The sequence below is a fragment of the Eimeria necatrix genome, genomic scaffold (assembly GCF_000499385.1).
Source record: "Eimeria necatrix Houghton genomic scaffold, Enh_scaff335, whole genome shotgun sequence".
NCBI lineage: Eukaryota > Apicomplexa > Conoidasida > Eucoccidiorida > Eimeriidae > Eimeria > Eimeria necatrix.
The window spans coordinates 25,001-36,798 of NW_013653873.1; the positions used below are offsets into that span (position 1 = coordinate 25,001).

General features: G+C 50.9%; 2 protein-coding genes across 2 annotated transcripts; one reads left to right on the forward strand and one right to left on the reverse strand.

Moving 5' to 3' along the window:
• Window positions 1-2,204: 2,204 nt before the first annotated feature.
• Window positions 2,205-5,411, reverse strand: ENH_00044630 (hypothetical protein, conserved; the record flags this gene model as incomplete). Its single annotated transcript, XM_013580930.1, is given in 5 exon segments — window positions 2,205-2,315; window positions 2,542-2,612; window positions 3,759-4,047; window positions 4,052-4,475; window positions 5,317-5,411. Coding segments are annotated over 5 exon segments (990 nt in total).
• A 1,063-nt stretch (window positions 5,412-6,474) lies between these two features.
• ENH_00044640 (WD-40 repeat protein, putative) lies at window positions 6,475-11,798 on the forward strand (the record flags this gene model as incomplete). Its single annotated transcript, XM_013580931.1, has 9 exons — window positions 6,475-7,380; window positions 7,510-7,751; window positions 7,848-8,012; window positions 8,167-8,854; window positions 9,336-9,705; window positions 9,990-10,199; window positions 10,508-10,640; window positions 10,940-11,297; window positions 11,532-11,798. Coding segments are annotated over 9 exons (3,339 nt in total), but the record flags the coding sequence as incomplete, so codon positions are not given.

Genomic DNA, 11,798 nt, shown 5'->3' on the forward strand with positions numbered 1-11,798 from the left:
ATGAAGTTAGCAGCAGCAGCATTACCAGCAGCAGCAGCATTACCAGCAGCAGCAGCATTACTAGCAGCAGCAGCCCTCATAGCATTATAAGCAACATCTGCACAGCAGCAGCAGCAGCATTGGGAGCAGCAGCAGAAGCAGCATTGGGAGCAGCAGCAGCAGCAGCAGCACTATTGTGATCAGCAGCATCAGCTCTATTATGATCTGCAGCAGCACTCTTTTGACCAGCAGCGGCAGCATTATTATGAGCAGCAGCAACAGCATTACTATGAGCCGCAGCAACAGCAGCAGCAGCAGCAGCAGCAGCAACTTTGTTTGCTGTTATTAATTGGTAACCAAATGCATTTAATTCTTTTAAGTTTTCGGATTTCAAAAGTTCCGAAAGTTCCAGAGAAGGAGGCAGCAAAATACGCCCTTTAAACATTATCTGAAACGCAACACAAAGGGTTTAGGGTTTAGGGTTTAGGGTTTGGGGTTTCAAACCCAACAACCCCGAGGGTTTGGGGTTTAAACGCGCCGAAAATCCGAGGGTTTAGGGTTTCAGGGAGGCAAAAATCCGAGGGTTTAGGGTTTTGAAAGCGTATATTCTAAAGGGTTCAGGGCTTAGGGTTTAGGGTTTAGGGTTTAGCAGCACAAGAAGTTTGCGGGTTTAGGGTTTCAAATCTTTGACTTAAAAATTTTGAATTTTCAAATTTTGATTTAAAAATTCAAATTACGGAAATTCATATTTTCGACACAAAGGGTTTAGAGTTTATGGTTTAGGGTTTAGGGTTTAGGGTTTAGGGTTTAGGGCACATATTCACTTAACTCAAATTGGAGTTTAAGAAATTCAACTTTACGCAAAGTAAGATCAAACTAATTTGGTGTCTGAAGCCCAAGAGTCTTTGAAGTGCAGCAATTGAGCGGAAAATTCGGAAAATAAATGCAAAATTGCAAATTAAAAATCAAATTTAAATAAATAAATGAAAATAAAAACAAATTAAGGATAATAAATGCAAATTAAAGCAAAATAAGCGGACCACTGGTCCAGTGGTCAGACCACGCGTGCAGAACGGAAGAGCACTGCATTTCCGAATAACTTTGGCCCTGGTCTGCTTTTAATTGCAATTAAATTTGAAATTCGATTTAATTTAAACAAATTAAATTAAATTAAATTAAATTAAATCAAATTAAATCGATTTTAATTCATTTTAACTGCGGATTTCCCGGATTCGAGGCTGCAGGCCGCCTGCATGCGCTGCTGCGCAGCCAGCCAGCCCCGACCTCCCCTGCACTCACCAGCACCTCGAAAAGCTTCAATTCGTTTCTGTTTTCAATTAAAGATGAATTTTTATTCAAAACTTTCTTCGCAGTGAGTTTTATTTCGAGTTCGCTGCAGCTGCAGTCGGCCACGAGGAAGTCCAGCAGCCGCAGCAGCGCGGACCGCACCCTGCAGAACGCAGTCGAACTCTCGCAGTTCTTCAAAATTCAAGAGAAAGCGAACAATTTAACAAATTAATTTCAAATTAAATTCATTAAAGCCAACAAATAAACAAATTATTTGCAAATTGAAGGAATAAAACCCAACAAAAAGACGAAACTTGAACGGATCTGCTGGCGCTGACGACACGCACACGCCGGAGGCTCGTTCGCCGCCGGATTTCTTGAATTGAAGTGAATTAAACTCCATTTTGAAGGATTTAAAACAAATTAAATTCAACTTTGGAATTAATTTATTAATTTTTCAGTTTTTTTCCACAGTTAGGCGCTAAATTTGAGGCCTATTTGCCTGATTTTGTCCACGAGGATTCCGGTGGGGCAGCCGTTGGCGTAGGAGGTAGCTGCGTGTACACCTGAATTGCATTTCAAAAACGCCGAATTATTCCAAATTAAATCCAACAGAATTGTTTAATTATTATTAAATTACATTTATTTAATTAATTTGCTTCAAAAGGGAGAAAAAGGAAAAGATTGGCAGCAAAAAAAGCCAAATTCAACAATTTGAAACGCAAGTGCAAGTGCTGCTGCTGCTGTCGCTGGCGCTGCTGCTGCTGACGCTGCTGCTGCTGACTCTGCTGCCGCTCCTAAGCTACTACTACTACTCCTGCTGCTGCTGCTGCTGCTGCTGCTGCTGCTGCTGCTGCTGACCTCTGGCCCTGAGTTCGTGTCTGTAGACCTCGAGGCAGCCATCCAGCAGAGTTCGAATTGGAATTATTTCTTTTGTGTCAACAGAAGACTGCAGCTCCAACCCCACATGCAGCGCAGCAGTGTGGCTTTGCTGCAGCGCCTGGTGGATCGAGGCCTCCATCATCCGCATCATCTGCATCAGCGCAGGCTGCAGCAGCAGCAGCAGCAGCAGCAGCAGCAGCAGCAGCAGCAGCAGCAGCGGCAGCAGCAGCAGCAGCAGAAGCGGGGGGAGGCGTTGCGGACTGGTGATTCGTTTGTTGTCTCGTCTTTTTGCTGTTTATTTGTCCTTTATACCCTAAACTCAACTGCTGCTGCCGCTGCTGCTGCTGCTGCTGCTGCTGCTGCTGCTGCTGCTGCTGCTGCTGCTGCAGTTACCGGAGCTTCGGAAGCAACTAAGATGGACTGAATGCCGCAAATGAGTTTTAGGCGGCCCAAAATTCTTTGCTCTGTTACGCACTGCAGCACCATGACTAAGTTCTCGAGTTTGCGCTGCAGCACCTGTTGCAGCAGCAAATAAAGCAGCAAATGAATTAATTAAAAAACAAAATTAATAATAAATTTAAATAATTATTTATCATAAATCTGAATCCATGACAGCAATTCGGACTCGGGCGCTCATTGAGGCTTTGATTATTTGCTGCAGCATGCAGCAGCAAGTTTGGCAGCAACAAAGCAGTTGCAGCAGCAGCAGCAGCAGCAGCAGCAGCAGCAGCAACAGTAGTAGTATTAGCAGCGGCGCAGTGGCAGCAACAGAAGCAGCAGTAGCACAAGCAGTAGTAGTAGTACCAGCAGCAGCAGCAGCAGCAGCAGCAGCAGCAGCAGCATAGGAAGAATCAACGCATGCAAGCAAGCAAATTGACCGCTGAAAAAGCGAACAACCAAATAAAAAACAACAAATAAACAAAAAAACAAATTAGTTAATTAATCAATTAGACAAATTAACTAATTAATTAATCAAACAAATTAATTAATTAACTAATTGATTTAATTAATTAATTAAACAAATTGACTAATTAATTAACCAAACAAATTAATTAATTAATTAATCAAGTAATTAATTAATTAAACAAACTAAATAACTAATTAACTACTTAATTAATTAAATAAACTAATTAACTAATTAATTAATTAATTAGTTAATTAATTAATTAATTAATTAATTAATTAATTAATTAATTAATTAATTAATTAATTAATTAATTAATTAGTTAGCCTCGCCTGGTCAATTCTTTGCAAGTTTCCCCAGAGGTGTTCAAATCTTTGTCGAAAAGCTTTTTCGAATTTGTCTTTTCTTTTCCAAAGCGCCAAAGAAATTAAATAAATCAAAACCAACATCAGCACTGGCACCAGCGTGTTCCCCTCGCGGTTTTCATATGCTGCACGCACCCCCACCTCCTGCTGCTGCTGCTGCTGCTGCTGCTGCTGCTGCTGCTGCTGCTGCTGCTGCTGCTGCAGCTGCAGCTGCTGTTGCGTTTGCTGCAGCGCGCGCAGGCCGCTGCCGCTGCCGCTGCCGCGGCGCGCCGCGCGAAGCGCCCAGCGAGGGCCTTTAGGGTTTAGGGTTTAGGGTTTAGGGTTTAGGGTTTAGGGGTTACTTTTGATGGTGTTGTTGAGGGCCTCGAGCTGGACCGTGGTGTCGTGGATGAGCTGGACTTCCTGGTCCTCGAGAGCCGCAGCACACCAGTGGTTTTTGGAAGTTGTTTTGGTTTCAATTAATTGAAAGACTTTGTCAATGAACTGGACTTTGCGTTGGGTGTACGCGAAGACACTGGGCGCGAGGTGTCTAGACACCCGAGCCAGCAGCGCCGCCAGCTCCCGCCCGCAGCTGTAAACCACTTTTGTTATTTCCGAAAAAGAATTCCCCAAAAGTTCTCCCGAGGGCTCTTCAAAGAAATACAAATCTTTTCGATAAATGCAAAGAGAGGGGGCGAAGGCCTTCACAGCCTCCATCAACGCAGCCCGCTCGCTGCTCCCAAACTCCTGCTGCTGCTGCTGCTGCTGCTGCTGCTGCTGCTGCTGCTGCTGCTGCTGCTGCTGCGCGCTGCGGACCAAGTCGCCGTAGCAGAAGGAAGCAGGTTTGGAGGAAAAGACTGAAAATAATGCATGTTGGTATTCCAAATAAGCTCCAGTTTCTTTGTTGAGGTGCAGCACAGCTTCTTCCACCCACTGCTGCAGGATCGAGCTGTATATACACCGCGCAGTCTCCCCCAGCAGCAGCAGCAGCAGCAGCAGCAGCACAATGTACGACGGCAGCACGCACCGCGTGTGCGACCGACGCAGCAGCTCCTGCTGCGCCACAGGGTCGTTCGGGTCTGAATCGCCACCACCAGCAGCAGCAGCAGCAGCAGCAGCAGCAATGGAAAAGCAGCAGCAGCAGCAGCAGCAGCAGCAGCTGCTGCAGCAGCAGCTGCAGCAGCAGCCAGCGCCACCCTTCTGCTCTGATTCGTCAACTGAGCGAAGGCGAATGAAAAATTTAACACCAGATATATAGCTAGCTAGCTAGCTAGCTGAAGGCCTAGAAAGCTAGCTAGCTAGCTAGCTAGAGAGCTGCAGAGCTAGCCAGCTAGCTAACTAACTGGCTATCTACCTAGCCAGCTAGCCAGCTAGCTAGCTAGCTAGCTGGCGCAGAGAGGAAGGCGGCTAGAGTGTCTCAGTGGCCAGAGTTTTCCAGCTGCATTTGCCATTTAAAAAATAATGAAAAGATGAATTTCTAAATGCATTAATGAACAAACTAATTAACTAATTAATCCACAAATTAATTAATTAATTAATTAATTAATTAATTAATTATTTGTTAATTTGTAATTTGTTTTTTTTTCAAGTCCGCCTCTTTTAGCTCCCGAGAGGAGCTTCTCCAGGTGTCTGTACACCCGAATTCGGTGGCTTTATTTGCTGCTGCGTTTTTTTCAAAAAGTTTTAAATTATTTTTTCAGAAATAAATAAAAATAATAATTAATTTTGTTGCTAAACAAAACTTTTAATGTTTGTTTTTGAATTTTGTCTGTTGGCTTTTTCATAATTGGTCTTTGTTGCTAATTTTTGTCGAAAATAAATCCTTTTAATTAATTCTTTTTAATTTCAATTAATTCTTTTTATTAATTCTTCCAAATAATGCTTTTAATTGTCTTTATTGTCCTTTCATTGCCTTTACCTGGAGGAGCAGCAGACTTGCGCTTAAAGAAATGCCACCAGCGGTGCTGCTGCTGCTGCTGCTGGTGCTGCTGCGCTGCAGCTTTTGGCTCGTGCATGTTTGCTGGGGTGTACGTACACCTGGCGTTCGCCGCAGCAGCTGCTCAGTCCCAAATTTCGATTATTTTATTTTTATTTTCAACTAATTTGCCTTTCCTGACTCTTAAAATGTCCCAAATCAATTTTGACTTCCACTTCGCCTTTATTTCAAAAGGTTTCAGCGCAGTAGCTGCGGTGTACGTACACCCCAGCTCTTGCGCCTGGCCGGCCGGGCGCTGGATCTGACACTTCGGAGTTAATTTTCTTTCTTTTTCTTTTTCCCTTTTCTACATTTTGGCCTTTAAAAACAAAATATTTAATTTAAAACGAATTTCCACTTCTTTCTCCACTCTCTTCGATCACGGCGAGAGCGCCGGGGCTGCTGCCAGCCGGTCGAACGCAGCGGAGCAGCGGCTTCTTGAAAAGCGTTTTCTTTCCGAAAACCTAAAAATTAAAACTAATTTCAACTTTTAAATCCAACAATTATCATTTTTTGCAAAAGACTGAACTTGAACGCCGCCAGCGACTGTCCCGGTGGCTGCGCGTGCCGTCGGGTGTATGTACAGCTAGTTGTCTTCACTCTTTTTGCTTTTTCGATGACACCGAGCCTTTCCATTTATTCATTTTTAAAGATCCACTTTATCAAGAGCTCCAAAGCCCGCGCTGCACCTGTGCTGGCTGCTGCGCGGCTGCTGCTGCTGCTGCAGCAGGGGGCCCTCACTGCATGCGCTGCAGCAGCAGCAGCAGCAGCAGTCCTGCTGCTGCTGCTGTGGGGCCCCCCTTTGGCCTTTTAATGTTTACCGCCTCTAAGGAACCTTCTTTGAGTTCTTGTGTGCGCTAGGGACTCCTTTTTAAAAGGGGGGGCGGAGGCAATGGTTTAGGGTTTAGGGTTTAGGGTTTAGGGTTTAGGGTTTGCAGCGCAGGGGCCTCAAGGCCACACTCGACTTCAGCCTTCAGCGCTTCTTGCGCCTCTTCCCTTTCCCTCTTTTTATCTTTTCAGCGGCAACAAGCTCCAGGAAACAGGGGCTAGGGTTTAGGGTTTAGGGTTTAGGGTTTAGGGTTTAGGGTTTAGGGTTTGAAGTCATGGCAGAGCTGTCAGAGAACTGGCGGCCGCAGCAGCTGCTGCAGTCCTTCTGCAGCCAAGCCGCATCCGTGACTGTGCTGCGTCTCAGCAGACCAGCAGCAGCAGCAGCAGCAGATGCAGCAGCAGCAGATGCAGCAGCAGCAGATGCAGCAGCAGCAGATGCAGCAGCAGCAGAGCCACTCGACGTTCTTCTTTCCCTCTACGGGGACTCTCTGTGCTGCGCTTTGCTGCCTGAGTCTGCGCGAGCAGCAGCAGCAGCAGACGCTGCAGCAGCAGCAGCAGCAGCAGCACCACCGGAAGCAGCAACACCGGCAGCAGGAGCAGCAGCAGCAGCAGCAGCAGCAGCAGCAGCAGCAGCAGCCGAGCTGCCTCCCTACCTGCTGCAGCAATTCTGGGGCCCTCTGCGGCTAACAGACGAAGCAATTGACGAGCCTGTTGCAGCCTTTGCTGCTTGCCCCCTAGTACCCAGCAGCAGCAGCAGCAGCAACAGCAGCAGCAGCAGCAGCAGCAGCAGCAGCAGCAGCAAAAAGAAGCGAAAAGAGGCAAGAGAGGCAAGCCCCTCTCTGGCTCTGGTGCTGACTTGTGGGGCCAGCGGACTGCTGCGGCTGCTGCTTCTGAGCCTCAAGCCTCTGCTGCAGCAGCAGCAGCAGCAGCAGCAGCAAGAGCCGCAGCAGGAGCAGCAAGATCCTGCGCTGCTTATTGCAGCACAGCGGCTCGGCAGCAGCAGCAGCAGCAGCAGCAGCAGCGATGGCAGCCTCCAGCCCTGGGCGCGCCTGCAGCAGCTGCAGAAGTGGAAGGCAAGCGGCGCTCTTGCTGCTGTTGCTGCTGCTGCTGCTGCTGCTGCTGCTGCTTCTGTTGCTGCTGCTGCTGTTGCTGCTGCTGCCGTTGCTGCTGCTGAAGCTCACGTGACGTTGCTTGAGGCTCGTAGAGCCTTCAACTTAGGGTTTAGGACTTCGCGCTCAGGGATTAGGGTTTAGGGTTTAGGGTTTAGGGTTTAGGGTTTAGGGTTTAGGGTTTGGGGCTTTCTGCTGCAGGGAACTTCGAGTGTTGCTCGCGTTGTCGCCATTTCAGAGCCTCTAGCTATATTTGACTCAGCAGCAGCAGCTGCTGCTGCTGCTGCAGCAGCAAGTGGTGCAGCAGCAGCAGCAGCAGCAAGGCCAGTGCGCGTTGCTGCAGTTGGCTGCATCGGCGGCGAAGTCGAGCTGCTGCTGCTGCAGCAAACAGAAGCAATTCCTTGCTGCTCGCTGAAGCATCCAGCGTCAATTACAACTCTCAAGTAAGGCCACTGCTGCTGCTGCTGCTGCTGCTGCTGCTGCTGCTGCTGCTGCTGTTGCGGCTGTTGCGGCTGTTGCTGCTGCGGCTGCTGTTGCAGTGACACTGTTGTTCCTAGTTCAGCTGCTGCGGCGCCGTTGTTGCTGCTGCAGCTGCTGCTGCTACAACTGTATTTCTTACAGCAGCAGCAGCAGCAGCAGCAGCAGCAGCAGCAGCAGCAGCAGCAGCAGCAACAGCAGCAGCATGAGGCTTCCACCTGTAGAAGGTTCTCTGGTTCCACTTCAATGCAACTAAACCTTCTGTTGCTTATTCGTTTTTTCTGCGCTGCTGCTGTTGCTGCTGCTGCTGTTGCTGCTGCTGCTGTTGCTGCTGCTGCTGTTGCTGCTGCTGCTGCTGCTGCTGCTGCTGTGGGTGTTCAGGTTTCACCCCACAAGGGCCTTGCTGGCTGTAGGGGCTGCTGACGGTTTGCTGCGGGTATATGATGTGTCGTTTGCTGCTGCTGCTGCAGCAGCAGCAGCAGCAGCAGGTTCTGCAGCAGCAATAGCAGCAGAACATGTCCCCTACATTACTCTAAGTGACCACATGAGCAGCATCACTGCGCTTTCGTTCCTCAGCGCTGCTGCTGCTGCTGCGCTGCAGCAGCAGCAGCAGCAGCAGCAGCAGCGGCGGCACAAGGCTGAGCAGGAGACTCGCAAAAAAGCAACAGCAGCAGCAGCAGCAGCAGCAGCAGCAGCAGCTTTTGATGACTGTTTAGTGTCTGCTGCTAAAGACTCTCTCATTAATGTTTGGGCGCTGAGGCCCCTTCCGCAGACAGCGGGGCTGCTGCTGCTGCCGCAGCAGCAGCAGCAGCAGCAGCAGCAGCAGCAGAACGAGCAGCAGCGGGTGCAGCAAATCAAGAAGAGCGCACTGCAGCTCCAGAAGCGGCTGCAGTTCCACCAGCAGCAGCAGCAGCAGCAGCAGCAGCAGCAGCGGCAGCTGCTGCTGCAGCTGCCAACAATAGAAACCATAACAGCACTTGCTGCTGATGCAGCAGCACCGCTGCTGCTCTCAGGGGGCTCTGAAGGCCTCGTGAAGCTGTGGGATTTGAGGAAGAGACAACCAGTCCAGGTTTGCTGCTGCTGCTGCTGCTGCTGCTGCTGCTGCTGCTGCTCGTGCTGCTGCTGCTGGTGCTGCTGCTGCTGCTGGTGCTGCTGCTGTTGCTCGTGCTGCTGCTGCTTTTGCTGCTGCTGGTAGTAGCAGCAGTAGTAGTTTCACTGCTGCTGCTGCCGGTAACTGTAGTGAAACAACCGTTGCTGCTGCTGTTGCTGCTGCTGTTGCTGCTGTTGCTGCTGCTGGTACTGGGTGCAGTGGCGATGCTGCTGCTACTATTTTGCGTTGCTGCTGCTGCTGTTTTACGTTGCTGTTGCTGTTGCTTCACGTTGCTGCTGTTGCAGCTGCACTCCAGGCAGTTCTGCTGTTGCTGCTATCCGTATTGGCTGCTGCACAGCAGCAGCAGCTGCTGCTGCTGCTGTGCCTCCTCGTCAAGGCGCAGCAATTGCTGTTTCCCCCTCTGCTGCTGCTGCTGCTGCTGCTGCTGCTGCTGCTGCAGGTGATGGCAACAACAACAACAGCATCAGCAGGGGCCTCGTCTGCAAGCGAGGAGGACCTGGGGGCTTTTATCCGCACGCTGCTGCTGCTGCCCGCAAGCAGCAGCAGCAGCAGCAGCAGCAACAGCAGCAGCAGCAGCAGCAGCAGCAGCACGCTGCTGATTGCCCAGGACTCCGGCGTTATATCTCTCGTGTCTCCGCTGCCAGGCCTTGCTGCGCTGAGCGCGAAGGGAGGAGCAGCAGCAGCAGGACGCGCAGCAGCAGCAGCAGCAGCAGCAGCAGCAGCAGCAAGCAGCAGCAAAACAACAGCAGTGTGTCTCCTCGGGCGCCTTGATGGGACCTTCGCCTGCCGCTGGCTGCCACAGCCCCCCAGTGGCTGCTGCTGCTCCTTTTGCTGCTGCAGCAAACGCAGGCAGCAGCACTACTCCTCCAGTAACCCTAAACCCTAAACCCTAAACCCTAAACCCTAAACCCTTCGGCGCACCGCAGTCACCCCCGCACACACCTCGGTGTTTGGGACTCAGGATTTAGGGTTTAGGGTTTAGGGTCTAGGGTTTAGAGTTTAGGGTTTAGGGTCTAGCGCCTAGGGCTTAGGCTTTAGGGTCTAGGGTTTAGGGTTTAGGGTTTAGGGTTTAGGGTTTAGGGTTTGTTTGCAGGCTACCCCGGGCGGCTTCTGGTGCTGACGGGCGACAGCTGCTGCTGGCAGCTGGATTTGGCTGAGGGGTCTTTTGGGGCTTTTCCTGTTGCTGCTGATTTGCTGAAGTTTGGCCAAGTTGAACAAGTGCAGCAGCAGCAGCAGCAGCAGCAGCAGCAGCAGCAGCAAACTCAGGCAGCTGCGGTCTCGTGCTGCGACGTCTCGAAGAATGGTCCGCTGCTGCTCTTGTCACTGCTGCTGCTGTTGCTGCTGCCCTCTCTGCTGCTGATGCTGCCCCTGCTGTCGCTGCTGCTGCTGCTGTAGCTTCTGCTGCTGCTGCAGCTGCTGCTGTTGCTGCTGCTGCCTCTGCTGCTGCTGCTGTCGCCTTTGGCTCCATTTTGCCCCTTTTAACTGCTGCTTTTGGCTGCTGGCGTTGCTGCTGCTGCTTCGCGTGGCGCTGCTGCTGCTGCGCCGCTGCGCCGCCGCTGCCAAACCCTAAACCCTAAACCCTAAACCCTAAACCCTAATGTGGTTCTTCAGGCTGCTGGATTGTAACTGGAGGAAGAGATGGCTCGCTGAGGGTTTGGCACTCCGCAACAAATCGGCTTTTGCTGCTGATTGAAAAAGCCCACGAGGGCTGCGTCACTGCAGTGGCCTTCCAAAGAAAGAACTGGTCTGCTGCTGCTGCTGCTGCTGCTGCTGCTGCTGCTAGTGTTGCTGCTGCTGCTAATACTGCTGCTGCTAATCCTGCTGCTAGTGCGTATGCTAAATCTAGTGCCGCTGATGCGAGTGCTGCTGCTGCTGCTGCTGCTGAGGATGGTTTTGCTGCTGCTGCTCCTGAAGATTTTCCTCTGCTGCTGCTGCTGCTGCTGCTGAGGATCCCTCTGCTGCTGCTGCTGCTGCTGCTGCCTGGCGCAGAATTTGCTGCGAAGGGAGATATGAATTCTTTTGTGTTTGCTGCTGCTGTTGCAGGCCAAAGGCAAGCCCCGTGGTGCGTCAGCCTCCCCAGCAGGAGCAGCAGCAGCAGCAGCAGCAGCAGCAGCAGCAGCAGCAGCTGGACTGTTTGTGTGATTGCCGAGGCCTCTCGCCAGCAGCACCTCAAACCCTTTCCTTCATTTCCTGCTGCGACAAAAACAGTTTGCGGCTGTGGCGGGTGGAAGTGCCTGCTGAGTTTATCTTGGGCAGCAGCAGCAGCAGCAGCAGCAGCAGCAGCAGCAGCAGCAGCAGCAGCAGCAGCAGCAGCAAGCAGCAAGTTAGCTACGAGTGCATCTCCACCATTGTCGCCCACAAGAAGGAAATTAATGACCTCAAATTCGCCCCCAACGACTCCGTAAACCCTAAACCCCAAACCCTAAACCCCAAACCCTAAGCCCTAAACCCTAAACCCTAAACCCTAGCTCGCCTTTAAATGCTTCGCATTGCGGACAAAGCGTGTCCCGCCACAGCCTTCGCACTTGGGGTTAAAGAACGGGTTTCCGCGCCTCGGGTCTAGGGTTTAGGGTTTAGGGTTTAGGGTTTAGGGTTTAGGGTTTAGGGTTTAGGGTTTAGGGTTTGGGCGTTGCAGCTGGTGGGAACTGCGAGCGCGGACAAGACTTGTTTGCTGCTGCTGCTGCCGACCTTAGCTGCTGCTGGCGAGCTGCGGGGCCACCGGCGAGCTGTTCAAGAAATTCAGTTTTTGAAAAGAGAAAAAGCAGCAGCAACAGCTTCGCTGGACTCCACTGTGCGCCTCTGGAGCCTTGCTTCCTTCACCTGCCTCAAGACTCTCCAGGTACTGCAGCAGCAGCAGCAGCAGCAGCAGCAGCAGCAGCAGCGGCAGCAGCAGCAGCAGCGG